The following is a 16584-nucleotide window of genomic DNA, read 5'->3' as shown; positions in this document are numbered from 1 at the left end:
TACAGCCCTTGGGGTTCATGGTTCATGGATACCCTCAAGGGGGCCCCACAAACCCTGGAAGTTGTTTCACAACTGTGAGATGTGTGTGTATTTTTCTTTCCTGGATAGACACTTTTTATTGTCATCAGATTCTTTACAATTGGGACATTTGACTCCAAAAAGCCTTGAGTGGCACATGAACTTGGACAGGGCAGCGGGGCCTGGGAATGAATGACTTTGTGGGCCTTCCTTGTTTCAGGAATTCATACTTCACCCTGAGGTCAACGGGGACCCCGTGGGGTTTTCTAGCTGGCGAGCCAGATGGGACAGGCCTTAGGAAGCACAGTACAGGTTACTGTGAGCTTTCCTTTCAAAGGAAAGTCTGTTTATAAACTATAAAGTGTTGTGTCACTTGCTGCTCTGTTCCCAGAGGCTAGCACAAGGCGCAGGGCACCGCCTACTGGGGGGCTCAGTGAATCTTTGCTGAATGAATGAATGAATGAATGAGCCCAGGGAACAGATAATGGAGTCCATCTCTCCAGGGTGACTCCGTGCATTTCCCGGATAATCTGAGGGTAAAATCCATGAAAGCAAAGCTTCTCCTGTACTGCCCTAGGTTCTAAGAGAAGCCTGCCACCTGCCAGTCCTGAGACAATGCTGGGCGTGGAGGTGGGAATGGGGCGAGTGGGTGTGGCCACGCCTGGCTGCAGGGTAAGGCTCCTCCGACAGCGCCCCCCAGTGTCTTGGGAGGGGCAGCGGCCAAGATCGCCCAAACCATTTCTTTCCTCCTTCCGCGTTCAACCCATGGGCTTGTCTGGCATCCTGTCTATTTCTTCCGTATCCTCCTCGCGCACCTGCGCTTGATTCTGCACCTGTGACCTCACTTGGGCCACTGCGGCAGACTCATAACCAGTGCCCCTGCTGTGTACCCCTGCGTCTCTCACATCCACCCTTCCAGTGGTCGGAGAGATGTTTTAAAACACTTAAAATTGTCAGGAATGGGGCTTTCTTTGCATGTGCCCTTAGACAGCTATGCTTCTAAAAACTTGAACACACAAGTCAAATGGGGATCTTGCTAAAATCCAGGCTGCGATTCAGCTGCTCTGGGGTGGGGCTGGAGACCTTGCATTTCTAACAAGCTCCCAGGCGATGCAGGAATCTTGGACCACATTAGGACTAACAAAGACTTAGAGAAGAATCCAAACTTCCTGCCCAAGTCCTACTTTATTGGACCCCTTCCCAGCAGTCCCCCCGTCCTCTCCAACCCCTGTTCTTTTCTGCTTGTGCTGTTGCCACACTGGTTCAGTCTGTTCCCGGAGTGTGCCAAGTTGTTCCTACCTCAGGCCATTTGCACGTGATGTTCCCATTGCCTAGAATGCCCCCTTCTTGGAGTTCTACATGCCTGCCTTGCTCCTCCTTATTTAGATCTTAATTCGAGAGCAGTCAGAGAGTGCTTCTCTGACCACTTCAGCTAATGAAGCACCGCAGATCCTGGGGACTAGCTATCAGCTATTAGCTTTCCCCCTTCACACCACTTATCCTTCCCTGAATTTATTCTGGTAATATATTTGCTGACTTGTTAACTTCTGTCTCTACTCTCAGGTTTGTTGCACGGGAATAATGACTTGGTTTCCTTCGCTCATCCTATCCCAGAGCCTGGCACACGGCAGCTGCCCTTCTCGTGCCTGCTGGGTCTAAGCATGAACTTGCCCACGCGGCTGCGTGGTGTTGAGACGCACGCAGGATTTTGCAAGCTTCGAAGACTTAGTGTGCCCGTAAAGCAGGTGCCTGAGGCAGAGGGGAGGGGGAAAGGAAGGGGAGAACTCTCTGTACTGAGGGTGCCACAGAGAAAGTCTCAAGAGCCTGGAGATGAAGTTGAGCCTAAGAATCACCACATAAGGGATGAATTCATCAAACCAGGAGAGACTCACTCAGGAGGGTGGGAAAGGAGAGTAACTAACATTAGTTAAGTGAGTTAAATAAGGCGCTTGGAACAGTGCTGCCCATAGTAAGCATTTAACCAATAAATAAAAATAAATACGTCGGACCCTTCCTCTGTGACCCTCACTTTGCAGATCTCTCTCTGTCCATCCTCACAATATGTGACCTCCATCTTGCAAATGAGGAGAAAGACTCTCTGAGATTAGAGAGGGCTTGCCTGGGGTCAGACAGCCATTCTGAGCCAGAACTGAGAACCCCGGTCCCTGAAACAGCTCCAAACAGCTCCAGGGAAGGTCGTAAACGCCACACTCCCTGTCCCTCTCCCTGCTCTCTGCTGCAACCCAGCAGCTGTTACCATCCGCCATAGTGGGCATTCATCCCACTTCTTCCTTGTCTGTCTTCTCTCGCCAGAATACAAATTCCCTGAGGGTAAGGATTTTTGTTTTGTTCGCTACTGTTTCCCGGAGCCTAGAATAGGGCCGGCCACCTAAGTAAACACTTGAGGAGTACTTACTGAATGTTAAAGGGATGAATGGAGGGATTATTTGTAAAGCCTAGCTTTCTGCATCTCTAAGAGGCAGTTCTGTAAAGGTGTGGCTGAGGGGACACCCGAACCTTCCCGAGCAGGGCGTCAGTGCCTCTGAGATGGAGTGGGTAGGTAAGCGGTCCCTGACTGACTGCTTCCAACAGATCAGAAGGAAGACCGTGTCCACAGAAGAGGGCCGGGCTGCGCGGAGCCTGGCGAGACAGCAGCCAGGGAGCTGGGGTTTGTCCAGTCTCCAGCCCCAACACCACTGCCAGGCAGGCGGTTGCTACCCAAAGTGGCCCTGGGGGGAAAAGGTGTCAACCAGGCCCCAGTGGCAATTACAGCTCGATGTAAATGAATCAATAGGCACTTACCAGGAAACCTCTTGTGAATTGAGTTAGAGTGAGTCAGTCACTTAAGCCCGGCAGCTCTGGCTGCTGAACAAACAGAGATTCTCGACCAGCCCAGCTGGGACACACTATGGACGGTCCCTGGAGATAGTTCTCTGGGCCCACTGACCTTCCTCTACACCAACGCTTTCAAAGTTCAGGCCCCCAGACCCACGGCAGCTGCAGCAACAGCACCTGAGGACTTGTTAGAAATGGAAATTCTCCAGCCCCATCCTCAAGCCACGGAATCAGAAGCCCTAAGGGTGGGGCGTCTGGGGGGCTCAGTCATTAAGTGTATGTCTGCTTCGGCTCAGGTCAGGATCCCAGGGTCCTGGGATCGAGCCCCGCATCGGGCTCCCTGCTCCGCGGGAAGCCTGCTTCTCCCTCTCCCACTCCCCCTGCTTGTGTTCCCTCTCTCGCTGTCTCTCTCTCTCTGTCAAATATGTAAGTAAAATCTTAAAGAAAAGAAAAGAAAAGAAAAGAAACCCTAAGGGTGGGGTCCATCACTGCCTATTACCAAGCTCCCCGGAGATTCTGATTCACACTCAGGTGGAGAACAACAAGTGCACAGTTCCCTTTCAGGGAAGTTAACTACTCTTCTGTAAGGGCCGTGGGCTGGGCTAAGGTAACAGTCAGGGGTGGGGGGCTTCATAGATACAGAACAGGGAGTCCTGTTTTAAATTAAGTGAGGAGTGGGAAGGGGCAAGAATTAGGGAGGAAGCCTCTTGTGTTTCAGAAAATTGTCAGAGGAGGGGTTCGTTTGCAAAAGCACATTTTAAAGTTATCATAGTTTTGTATTTTAGTTTTGAAATTTCAAATGACATTAAAGGCGGCTTTAATATAAACTGCCACCCAGTACTATGTGTGGAGTTCAGGCAGGAATACAATGCTGGGACCCTACCTCTTGTACAATTCTCATTCTTCAAAAAAAGAGGGGAGAGACAGACAAGACAGACACGGAGAGAAAGTGCCCAGGCCTGGGCTGACCTGAAAGATAGGAGAAACTCAGCACAGGATGTGCCTGAAGAATTCATGAAATGGGTTGCACAACTTCATGGAGCTCCTGCTGTGGGCCATGCGCTGTGTTTGGCTCTGGCAAGAGGATACAAAGATAAATTAGCCGGCCGCTTCTGCAGCCAAGGCACTTACAAGAGAAAATTCAGAGGTACTCCTTCTGGATAGCAGATGTTGGAAGTATGGAATTGTGCGCTTTTGATTAGAGTCTTGGCTTTTCAGTTTAGCCGAGTAAGAGGGCACATGTGAACCCCGCAGGAGATGGGGGGTGGGGGGGAGAGTGCGGGGATGGGTTGCAGCTTGAATGCTGAGCTAGAAGGCATAGACAGGCAGGCACACACAAGCTAGTAGGGGTACTGTGCCCATGTCCACAGTGGGGGTCTGGGGCCGTGGTTAGGAGATCTGAGGTTGGCTTGTAGCAATTACTAGCATCTATCCAGTGACAAATGTGTCAGTAATCAATTTAGGTCCATACATTAACTCATTCTTTATGTGAACCCTAGGTACTATTATCACCCCATTTTCACTGATGCAGAAACTCAGACACTCAGAGGTGAGCTCACTTTGCCCAAGTCACACTGCTAGGTAGAGTGTGAATTTGAGCCCAGGCTGTCTGCTCGGGAGCACTCCAAGCCCATGACAAATCAATGTGCCACCCCAGGCGTCTGGACTTGCCTGCTGGGTTGGGGTGGCGGAGGGATGGGATACTTATTTTGGTGGGTAAATAAGTTCCTGAAGAAAGCCCTGACGTCTTTCTCCAGGCCTGAGCATTCCCTTTAGCGTAGACAATCGAAGAGTCCAGTGCTCTGCGAACCAGCTGGAGGACAAGTACTTTAGGCCCCTTCCCACTAGATGGCGGCCCCTAAACCCACATAGAAATTCTGGAACCTCCACTGCCCCCATCTTCCAAGGGTTCAGCTGCGGCTGCAGAATTGCAGGAAGCGGACCCTCCGGGCCCCTGCCCGGCCCCATCCGGGGGTCGTGGGAAGCCCCCAGGCTGAAGGCGGGAGTACGGTGTGGGGGGGCCGGTGGGGGGGTGGGTAGGGCGGGGGAGACGAGGCTCCCCCGGCTCTGGGCATCCGGGGGAGGAGCTGGCGCGTAGCAGCCACTCCCGGGGCGCAGGGGCGGGGCGGTGTCGCACAGCCCGAGCCCGCCGCCGAGGGGGGAAGCTCTGGGCCGCCGGGCGCGGGGCTCAGGGCACCGGGCGCGGATCCGGGCCCCAAGGGCGCGGGCCGGGCGGCAGGTGCGCGGCGCGGACTACAAGTCCCAGCATGCCCAGCTACCCTGACCCGGCCCCCGCTGCCACTTAAAAGCTTCGGGAGCCGCAGCCGTCGGGTCGCCGCGGCTTTCGCTTTGCCGCCGCTGCTGGGCGGGCGGGAGCGGCGGGCTCGGCGTCCGGTTGTCCTCGCGTCCGGGCTCCGGCTGCGCCGAGGGGCGCCCCTCGTCCAGCCCTCCCGGCTCGCGGATTCCCTCCCGAGGCGCCCGCGCCCCCCGGGCTCCCCGCCTCGGCCACCCCGCGGCCCCGATGCCGAGGCATGGATAGAGCGGCGCTGCGCGCGGCGGCGATGGGGGAGAAGAAGGAGGGCCGCGGCGGGGGGGACGCGGCGGCCGCGGACGGGGGCCCCGGGGCCGCAGCCAGCCGGGCGCTGCAGCAGTGCGGCCAGCTCCAGAAGCTCATCGACATCTCCATCGGCAGCCTGCGCGGGCTGCGTACCAAGTGCGCCGTGTCCAACGACCTCACCCAGCAGGAGATCCGGACCCTGGAGGTAAGGGGGCCGCGCGCCCGGGAAGCGGCCCCCAGCACCTCCCTCGCTGCCCCGGTGCACTCCTTCCCAGATGCATCCTGAAGCTCGGGTCGCCCCCTCCTCTCCTTCCTCCACTCGCTGATGCGGCGGCTTGGGGACCCTAGACCAGCTCCTCACCTTGGGCGGGATTTGGGGGGGGAGGGGCGGAATGGGAACTGGGGTGGAGGCTGGAGGCGCCCGTGGGCGGGGTGGGCTGCGCGCGGGCATCGCATGCTTCTCCATCTCTGCCCCCACCCCATTTCCATTTTGCGGGGCTGCAGGACTCATTCTCCCACTGAGTCACACGCTGGACTTTTCCCTGTGTGACTGTGACGAGCAGCCGTGGGCCGGGGTGCCGAGGCGTGGGGGGTCCCCCTGAAGTGTGACCACAGGCCCGCCCATTCTCTGTCTCTCTCTGTCTTCCCCTCACGCCCCGGACTCCGGCTTGTTCCTTCCTTTCCTCTCCTCCAGGATTTTTGTCTGCCGCTTTTCAAAACGTGTTTGCTGAAACTGCATTTTTTACTGTTCAGGCATTTGGTGCTTTCCGTTCGCGCAGCCACAGCATTTCTCTGCTCAAAATATAATTACCCACCGACTCCCCCACTCCTCCTCACACACTGGATTTTGGTTTAGGGAGGATTGTGCTGGGGCACGACGCCTTTGGTGGGAAGATGACACTATTTAAGGGGTTCTGGAGGAGCTGCTCTCCAGTGTAAAGAAGAATACGATCCGCAGGCCCTCCTCCCTCAAATTATAGCCGGGAAGTGCAGTATTAAAAGGATTTGGAAGAACCAGTCAGAAGGGTGGTTGGGTTCTCAGAAAGGGGGAGTCTTCACCCTCCCCCATACACAATAGAGGGAAACTAGTGCATTCCCAACTAGCTTTTGTCCAGAGACTCGAAAGGCTGCGAAATGCCAGGCGCCACTTCATTGCTACCCCATCTTGAAGAAGTGCCTTCTTTCCGCCTTGCACTGGTACATCTGGCCTTTGCAGATCTGGGGATGTTTTGTTTTATTAGAACCTTCATTTCTCAACCTCCCTGCTCCCCACGCCCCAACCCTTATTGCTGATTGCCTCCGCCAGTCAGTGATTTGAGTACACCAGAAGCCCGAATCCCTGTTTGATCCAAAATGCTTGGGGGTGACTTCTCTCCTGCAGTTCTGTTTTCTTAAGAGCTACAAAACCAGGGACATTGGAAGCATCTAATCAGTGCTGGCTATTCTTCTTTTTGTTCCGGTTGCTATAGCAGTGATGACCAGGGCTTTGCTTAAAAAACAAACGAACCAACAACCCCCCCCCCCCCCCCGCAGCTGTCCCTTCTTGCACGCATGCTGCTGTTTTCCAAGTGGTGAGAGAAACTGGTTTCTTGAACACAGCCGAATGTGTTTGCCCAGCAGAGTTCAGTTTTTAAACTGACACAATAGGGGGCCTGTGTGGCTTAGTTGTCGGAGGAGGGATCATCGTTGGGCAGCATGTGTCTGGTTGGATGGCTGTGTTACTGAGATGAGAGAAAGTTCTCTGTGTGGGCCTCTCTCGGATTGTCCGCCGTGTCCCTCTGAAGAGCTCCTGGTTCACAGAGTGGATACGGGAGAACCAGTTACTGTTTGTTCCCTGGAAATGGTGCCTTGCCCACTAGGTACGCTGACTTCCAGGGTTGTTCGTTTTGGCAAAGGTATGGCATCAGGACACCCCAAGGCATCCAGCTCTTTGGGTCTCTGGGCTGTGTTTATTCAGAGGCCAGAAACCCACGCGAAGGTCCAAAGGGGAAATACCCAGCTCCCTGTTCTCTCTATTGTGATGTGGATTTGGGTCCACCCCACTCCCTGAAAAGGCAGGACCTGGTTTGTTTTTTGGGATGGGAATTTAGACCCCAGGAACTGGTTCCCTAGGGCTGCCTCCAGCTAGTTTGAATGAGTCTCTTCACCCTGGAGGCCTGAGCCTCCTAGCCTGGACAGGGAGGTTGGAGTGGATCTCTTCAGGCTCTTGTGGCTCTAAATTCAGTGGTTTAGTGAAGGGCCCTCAGTTGGGTAGATTCAAACGTTTGTTACATATGCCCCTGTTTAAAAATAGTTCTAAAACCCAGATTTACCAAACTGATAAAATAGGGGGGAAGTAGTCAAAGAATTCTGCTGATAGGGACAGTGTGGCGGACAGTTTTGAGTTCAGGTTTGGGGGTCTGTGTGACCTTGGGCAAGTCCCATGACTTCTGAACCTCAAGCTTTCCCATCTGTAAAATGGGGATGAGACCACAGAAACCTGTAGTGTTGCGAGTCTGTAAGTCCGTGTCTTACTACCAGAAGATTCTGCCTATAAACTTTCCCGAGGGAGGGTTCAGTGGCATTCACGACCCCGGCCACCTTCAGGAGAAGGTACTTCGACAGACCTGGCTCTTGTTTCCTGGAGGTGGGCGACCCAGGCCAGGAGACAGTCCCACCAGCATGTAGCGAGGTAAGCAGGGCAGTGGTGATGTCCGCTCTGGCTTTCTTTTCTGTTCTGCAAGCTCCTCTCCCATCACATCCCAGGCCAGGGCCCCCAGAGACTATGCTTGCAACACTGGATTCCTGGCCTTTGAAGAAAGGGGCTGACCAGAGGGCTTGGCTTACGCAACTGCGCCCGACTTCTCCCAGCATGTTAGGAACCCCAGCACACTCTGGCCTTCGTTCACTAAGTGCTTGCTGGCAGAAACAGCATGTGGGATGCCCCTGGAAGTCCCTGACCTGCTCAGCTGCTGGTGCCCGAGATGGCAGGTTGTGATGATGCGCGGGGGTCAGCATGTCCAGCTGCCCTGTGAGGACTTTTCTCTGTGTGGTGGTCCTGTTTGGATTCGAAAGAGTGGAAGGAGCCGGGGTTTTAATGTTTGCCTTCTACCTGCTAGCCGGTGTGCTGGACCCTTCTCAGTCTCCTAGTATTTCCTGGAAATCCACCAACCTTCACCACACAGTTTCTTCTCTCTAGATGGGGAAGGAGGGAGACAAAATCTGAACTCAGAGCCTGAATTTGTAAACAGAGTTGTGAGGCTACTTCATCCTAGCGGAAGCTGGTTCCCTGGCTCCATCAGACCCTCCTAGGGGGTCTGAGAACTCCACCGAGGCAGGATAGAATGTTCTCGTTCCCAGATGTGCTCACGTCGGGACACCTGGCTGGCCTCACAGCTGGGCTTGGAGCCCCAGGCCAGCCAGTTCATTCCCTCATGTATTCATCCTTTGTGGGCCGAGTCTGTGCTGGGCTCTGGGGAGAGAGCAGTGCCTCGTGAAGATTCACGTTTAGTGGCATGGTAACTTTGTCCTTTTCTGCCTACCTGCTCGTACTTTCCAGAAGAGGCCAAGACATACCAAGTTTCCCACCTTGTGCTCTTATAGAGAGAAATCCCTGCTGTGCAAGTGACTTGGAGAAAGGAGTCCCCAAAGGATCTTGCGCATGGGCCTTTCTGGAAGGTGACGTTGGGGAGCTGTGGTAGGGACAGTCTGCGTTTTGGCCCCTTCGCTGAGGCGTGGCCCGGGAGCCAGGAGGCGCCCAGGGGAGGACTTGATGCTACTCAGAAGGTCAGTGGGGTTTGCCTTTCACCCAGCTTGATTGTGGGTGACGCAGAGGTTAGAACCCTGCTGTGTGGAGTACCTGAGCTCTCCCCGTGGTCCCAACCCCCGCCCCCCAGAACTGCTGGAAAGGAGAGGGCTGCCCTTCGTCCTCACAGATCAGGCCCTTGGGCTTGCATGAACATCCGTTCACTGGACACACCTTCAGTTATTACCGGTTTGCCTGCTGAGCTAACTGCAGCCATCCTGGCAAGGATTCTGAGATAGGGAGGATGCTCTCCTGGTCTTTGGGGTACACTTTTGAGTCCACTGGGGAGCCAGGCAGGTGAACCGTTACTGCGTCCAGTAACGTGGCTTGCTGAGTGCTTAGGGATCGGGAATATGACCGAACGGTTGGCCAGGCTAGCCTTCTGTTGTTGTGGGAAATATTCCCAGAGTCTTGGTGTCCCAAATTATGTCCCCGGCAGAACTACGAGCGAAAGCTGGTTTCCCTTTCCCCACCAGCCATTGCTCCAGAGTGGGGCGTTTCTCTCCTTCTGCTCCATTGCCAGAGTTTCAGCTTCCTGCTGGAGGGATGCAGAGATGGGGCACTGTCCCCTTTGGTGTCTCCTTTTGCCTTGGCAACTTTTTCCCTGGTGGAACTTGCCCCCGGTGTTCCTCAGCGGTGGCCTGGAGAGGGTGCTACCGTTTTCGAGGCTGGGGAGGGCTGGATGGTGCTGGAGGAAGGCCTCACCCGAGTCTGCAGCCCAAGCTCATGTGAGTGCCAGGAGGCCGCCAGTTTGCTACCTGGGGACACTAGTGGGAAGGCCTCCTTCCCCTCTGGGCTGGCCCCACATTCTGGGGAGCTGCATTCCCCACCACAAGTGTTCTGGACCTGCCTGCTGGCTGTGGTCTGGAGAGGGACTGCAGAGGGCCTGGTCCTCAGTGCCGGTGTCTGCAGCCGTGGGGGGATGTAGCAACACCTGCGACCAAGCCTCTCTAAGCTGTGCTTTTTAAAAAGTATACATCTTTTTCAGAACAGACGGATTGGAATCTTCTCTCGCATTCAGTTCGAAGAGAAAGCCATGTAGGCTCCTTTGGGGTTATGGGAATGGCCTGCCCGCACGGTGGGGGCAGACACGGCACAGAAACAGTCTTGTTCACCTGTTCTGGGTGGAGCACTCTGTTAGGCCCTTGGCTTATATTGCCTTAGGAGGGTTTATTCTCATTTTGCAAATGAAGACATCGCAGCTCAGAGGCCTTAGGAGACTGAGCGAGTAGGCGCCCGGGCCTGGGTTGCCTGGTCTCCGGAACCTACATTCTGAACTTTGCAACTGCTGCTGGCAGCCATGCTGGCCCTTCTGATCAGGATCGTGGCTGCTGAGCCCTGGAAAGTGGCCAGCGCAGGGGTGTTGGTTGGGTGGCTCCGTTCCCGATGACTGGGCCTGCTGGTGGCCACCCCAGGCTGTGAAGCCTCTGAGCTGGGCTTGGGTCTGCTTCTCTAAGGTGCAGCCCGGCACATCCTCCAAGACAGGTCTGTGATGCAACCAACTCTGGGCTGGCGTCACTCCGAGAAACGAGAAGCTGCCTGGAGATCAGCTTGCTCATAATTTTTTAAATGGATACCTGCCTTATTCTTTCTGAATAAGCCCTCTGATGTGCAGACTATTCTTTAGCTTTCTACTTTTTACAAAAATACTTTAGAAATACACATAATGGTCTGTGTTCGGTGTCAAAAAGAAAATACGGATGAACAAAAGAAAAAAAAACACCCATAATGCCACCTCTCAGATCTGGTTAATTCTTATTAACATTTTGCTGTAAATTCTCCCAGTGTTTCTGTCCTCTGCATTTGCATATGATGTGCACGTGTATGTTTGTGGAGCATACCATGTGCATTGCTTTATAATGCAGTATCTTCTCTCTACATAGTACACACAGATACACATCATCACTGTTGGTGGCTGCATTGTGTGGTCATACCATCAGTTCATCGAACCAGTCCTCCCAGTGTTGGCCATTCAGGCTGTTTTCTTTTTTTTTTTTAAGATTTTTTTGTTTATTTATTTGACAGAGAGAGAGAGAGCGAGAGAGGGAACACAAGCAGGGGGAGTCGAAGAGGGAGAAGCAGGCCTCCCACTGAGCAGGGAGCCCGATGCGGGGCTTGAACCCAGGACCCTGGGATCACGACCCGAGCCGAAGGCAGACGCTTAACGACTGAGCCACCCAGGCGCCCCCATTCAGGCTGTTTTCTTTTTTTTTTTTTTTTTTAAAGATTTTATTTATTTATTTGAGAGAGAGAATGAGAGAGACAGCAAATGAGAGGGGGGAGGGTCAGAGGGAGAAGCAGACTCCCTGCTGAGCAGGGAGCCCGATGCGGGACTCGATCCAGGGACTCCAGGATCATGACCTGAGCCGAAGGCAGTCGCTTAACCAACTGAGCCACCCAGGCGCCCTCAGGCTGTTTTCAAGTCTTGCTTTTATAAATCCTGCTGCAGAGAGTAGCTTCCTAGAAGTAGAATTTGCTGGCTCAAAGTATAGGAACACATGCAATCCTAATCCTATTCTTTAAAATCTTTAGGGCATAGGGGTGCCTGGGTGGTTCAGTCAGTGAAACGCCTGCCTTCGGCTCAGGTCATGATCCCACGGTCCTGGGATCGAGCCCCGCGTGGGGCTCCCTGCTCAGCGGGGAGTCTGTTTCTCCCTCTGCCCCTCCCCCCTGCTTGTGTGCGCGTGCACTTCCCCTCCTTCCCCCCCCACCTCATGCTCTCCCTCCCTCCAATAAAATAAAATCTTTGGGGCATAATATATTGCCCCTTCCCCAACATGAATGCCAGGATTTATAATAAAATGTTAGCCTTTATGCGTTTACCCCTTTGCGCCTGCATCTGCATCCACCATGAGATCGAGGACTGTGAACAGGAGACAGGAAGGACATGGTCCCCGAGGCTGAGGTACTGGGTTCTTTGTTAGAAATTATGGGTTCTAGTTTTGCAGCTGCCGTGGCTGAGGTTCTGGGGTACGTGTCAAGGACTGTGGGTTCTAGTTTTGCGGTTGCCAGCAGCAAAGTTGGGAGGGGGCTTGGGCTGACCAATTAGAAGAGGGAACGTTCCTTGGCCCAAGACAGCAGAGGGGTGCTGGGTATCAAGTTGGGCGCCTCTGGCGGTGAGGTCTTTATACCCAGGAGCTCATGAAAGTCACGTCACTGAGCTGGAGCCTCGTTTTCCTCACCAACCACAAATACTGATCAGATAGCTATTTGGGGTGTCTTGGCAAGAGGGTTTCAAAGGATCTTGGGCTTTCCATCTGGTCCAGCCCTGTCATTGTGCAGGCAGGTGAGGAGACTGAAGGCCTGAGGGGGAAGTGACTCGGCAGGAATCCCATGAGAGAATTAACCATGTCAAAGGGTGGAGGAGGGACTGAGGACTGGGCTGGGATTCAGACCACAGGGGCCATGTAGACTGACGGCAGAAGCCTGCTTCCTCCCCGTCCTGTGCTGCTGGGGTCCTCCACTTCCAGGAGTTTCCTGCAAAAGCAAGCAGATGGGTTTGCCTTCCCAGCCCTGATCGCGGTGTCTTGGGGACCCTGGGCAGTGGAGAGATTCTTGGGGAACAGCTTGGGGTATCCTGTGGGTGGGCCCTTTTTTGAAAACCAGCCCAGCCAATGGGCGGGCTCGGTCAGAATGGGCTCTCTGAGTCTTTGAACCTGACTATGTACTTTCAAGGGCTTCTCATCCTTCCACTGAAAGATCCCCTGGGACTTGGGTGCGTGTGAACTTTTACTCCTGTAGGCCTGCTGTTTGTCTTAAATTTGTGCAGATGTTGCATTATCTGCCACAATACCCTGTTGTTGGTTTTAATGTCAAGGTAACATTATAAATGATTTGCTAACACTTCCAGAAGATACAACCTTTTAATCCAATGTCTTTGTGTCTATCTTGGCTTTCTGCCCTATCGCAGACCCCAGGTAGAGATGCAGAGGGGTTCTCTGGGGATAGATGCTGGGATCAGAAATGCTTTGTCATTTGTTCCTAGGCATGACTGTTTCTCATCTGCATCGAAAAAGCCTCAATTTGAGCTGCGGCCACATATAAAACCTATATATTTGTATGCATCTCTATTTCTCTGCCATTCTGGCCTTGGTGGGCAGCAGTGTGCTTTAACTGGGCAGATTGCCTTTCAAAATAATGGAGCTCAAGTACCCTGTTTGCTTGCCATTTTTCTCTCCCTTTTCATTTTTCCACCCACAGAATAATTGCAAGAATGAATTAAGACTTGTGTTTAAAATTAAAAAAAAAAAAAAAAAGAGGGGGAAGGAAAGCATACTGAAGTCAGTGGCAAGACCACCTATGGTTAGGAAAAGTAACTTTTTGCACAGAATAAGCTACAGACTCCACTCTGTAACATTGGTGAGGGTTTTGCTTTTCTGGTGAGATAAACTGCCTATAGAGTGGTGGGCTTTCTTCAGCATGACACCTGGAGGTTTTGAGTCCCAAGGGTTTGGTTTGGGCATGGTAGAGCAGGACCAGCTTTATTCATGGTGCATTCAGAGTTTTTACTGGCTGGGAAAAAGTTACAGGCATATTTAAAAAGTGACTTGAGTGTTCTCCATCATTGGGTGCTGTCTTGAGAGCCCCTTCCCTCCAGTCTGGGGCCCTTGAAAGGGCTTAATGCAGCTTTTCCTATACTGTATCTGTGAAAGAGCCCTTCTTGGGGTTGAGAATGTGCCACATCAGCCCTCTCCCTCCTGGAGATTCCTGAAGATGATTAGTGTTTTAAAGTCTCTGAGAAGTCCTGCCACAAGTGTTCCCAAACTTATTATTTATCCAGGGCTCTTTATTCCACTGAACATAGTTGGGGAAATACTTCCTTAAGCCATGAACAGGGAAAGAGGCAAGAAAGTGTAGCCTTAGTTTCAGCTAAGCTTTATGTTTTTATGGTGCTGGGGTCCCATTTGAGATTTCAGTTTAAATCAGGTGGGTTGAGGAGAGGTTGGTGACTCCCTAGACTTACCAAGCTGTGTGGGGTTGCCTTTTGTCAAGGGAGGTGCTTTCCAGAGGGAGGCAGAGTATGTTGTGGGCACCACACTAGCACTTAATCCTTCCAACTAGGTGAGGAAAGCAGGCCCGGAGAGGTCTGGGTGCCTGGAGTCCTTGCTCCTGCCCCTGGCCCCGCAAGCCAGTTAGCCTGGTGTCAAGGGCATGCTCACTCAGGGTCTCCCAGGAACCTCGTGACCTTGCTGGTGGGCAGAAAACAATCCAAGAGAAATGCAGATGGCTGTGGGTGTGTTTGAGCCTGGGGCTGCTGAGGGCAGGGGAAGGGCTGGGCTGCAGACAAGGAATGCTTTTTAAAACAAAAAAGGAAATGCTGGCTCAGAATGGAAAGGAAAGGAAGTAGCTTCCTGTTTCTCCTGCTGGCTTTTTGAAAGGAGGAGCGCTCTCTAGCCCCTTGGCCAGTGGAGGCCTGGGTCTGCCGGGGCCACTCTAGGTACGCTGGACGCACTATTCTCACACCACTGCCTGAGGTCTCAGAAGTAGAGGGCTAGTTTTGCCCTTTTTCATTTTCTCCAGATTACTGATCAAATGCATGCATGCTTACGTGACTATCCGTGTTACAAAATGGATGTATCGTAACAGCTGACTTTTACTGCAAGCTTACTCCATGCCTGGCCCCCCTGGTAGGAGTTTTATGTGCCACTTACTCCCCCCAGCAACCTTGTGAGGAAGGTCCTATTGTTATCCCCATTTTACAGAGGAAGAAACTGAGGTACAGAGAGGTTAAGTGACTTGCTCAGAGGCACACAGCCAAGGAGAGACCAAGCTGTGACTTAAACACGGACAGTCTCAGTGACCTGCTTCTACTGCCTGCCTTGCGTTTGCAAATTCCTTTCTCTCCCTCCTGAAAAATCTGTTGGCATAGAATAATTTTTTAAGACTGGTGGCTTTGTCTGGGATCCAGAGGGCAGCCCCAAAGCCTGGGCCAGGCCCTGGTGATTTTTAGATGAAATGCCTGGGTTTGAGTTTACATGTTTTGAGAACTCTGTTATGGAACTCTTCAAACATGTACAAAAGTAGAGAGAATGGTAGGATGAACTCCCACATAGCGATCCCCCATTTTCAGTAATAACCAGCTCTATCCAGTCTTGGGTCATCTATGGCATTTGCCCTCTAAGTAAGCCTGGTTTTGGGAGTGGTGGCGCTGGGCGGTTAGTTGGCCTTAAGAAAGCAGAGTGACCCGGGGAGGTCTTCTGGTCCAGCCCTCTGCCTCCGAGCAGAGCTGTACCTACCCCAGCAGGCGGGAGGAATCTCTATACTTTTTCCCATGAAATGACTGTCTCCGTTTCCTCCAGAAGCTTGCTCTGGCTTCTAGCAGGGAGGCCGTGCCACCAGCTAAGCCAAATCTCCTGCCTGCACCTGACACCTGTTCTCAGATGATGAAGTCCAGGAATGGCGCATCGCCTTCCTTAGTCCTACCACCGCATTGTGGGCCACCACAGCCCGCGGTCACACACTGTGGCGGTCCCCATTTCCAGCCCACTCATCTCCCTGACTCTAGTATCTCCTCTTCTGTCTTTTCTCTTGCTTTATCCACATACCATGAGATGTGTGTATTTCAGCCAACATTTATTGAACACTGCTAAGTGCGGGCCCAGGGAGAAGAGTGGGTGAGGAAGGGCAGACACAGTTTCCAGAAGCTCCCGGCTTGCCTGTCCTTCAGGCTTCGTGTCTCACGGTTCTGCTCCATCCTTCCCGACGCCTGGTCTTGCTGACAACCCTCTGGCTTCTTTTCTTTGTGCTTTCTTGCCCCCCAAAAGGTGGTTTCCTTTGTCATTTTGTTTTGCTTCTTGCTGTATTCTCACAAGCATTTCTCAGGTGCCCTGACACTTTTTTGCTAGCTGTTTCAGATCTGGATTGGCCTCCCCAACACAGTTAGGATCGGGAAAGGACAGTCTTGAGCACTAAGGAGGACATGTAGGGGTACAGTGAGGACCTCAGCGTGTGCATGGGCTCTGGGGGCAGAAGGTCAGTACACGTCAGGACTCTTCTTGCTAGCTCTATGACCTTGGGCAAGTTCTTTAGCTTTCTGAACCTCAGTTTCCTTGTTAGTTAAAAGGGAATAGGAATAGGTTTCTTTTGGACTCCTGTGAAGTGTTGCTGAGATAAGGAAGGTGGGTTGGACAGTGCCTGGTACTTAGAAGGGATTCAATACTTTTTTTTTTAAATTTATTTGACAGACGGAGCACAAGCATGGGAAGTGGCAGGCAGAGGGAGAGGGAAAAGCAGGCTCCCTGCTTAGCCACCCAGGTGTCCCTGGATTCAAAACTTTTTAACCTCCTCTCAGCACTGTTTGGTCATTTTAATCGCTGCATGATATTCCATCTAGCGGACATGCCGTAATTTGCCAAAGCATTTCCCCTATTATTGGACATTTCGGTTGTTT

General features: G+C 52.8%; 1 protein-coding gene and 1 long non-coding RNA gene across 3 annotated transcripts in view; both read left to right on the top strand.

The window, feature by feature from the left end:
* Positions 1–2101, top strand: part of LOC118554761 (uncharacterized) — a 51759-nt gene extending 49658 nt beyond the window's left edge. Inside the window, exon 5 of the long non-coding RNA XR_013446089.1 lies at positions 1582–2101. This is a non-coding gene — a long non-coding RNA (uncharacterized LOC118554761). The remainder of the gene's footprint in view (positions 1–1581) is intronic.
* Positions 2102–5008: 2907 nt separating this feature from the next.
* Positions 5009–16584, top strand: part of KSR1 (kinase suppressor of ras 1) — a 146908-nt gene continuing 135332 nt past the window's right edge. Inside the window, exon 1 of one of the 2 annotated variants that reach the window (XM_036122568.2) lies at positions 5009–5615. In XM_036122568.2, coding sequence (XP_035978461.2) covers positions 5385–5615 — 231 coding nt within the window. In that variant the 5' untranslated portion in view covers positions 5009–5384. The remainder of the gene's footprint in view (positions 5616–16584) is intronic. The other variant, XM_036122571.2, reaches the window with a different exon arrangement.

This window comes from Halichoerus grypus, chromosome 2 (genome assembly GCF_964656455.1).
Source record: "Halichoerus grypus chromosome 2, mHalGry1.hap1.1, whole genome shotgun sequence".
NCBI classification, from domain to species: domain Eukaryota; kingdom Metazoa; phylum Chordata; class Mammalia; order Carnivora; family Phocidae; genus Halichoerus; species Halichoerus grypus.
This window is presented reverse-complemented; position numbering and strand designations above follow the sequence as displayed.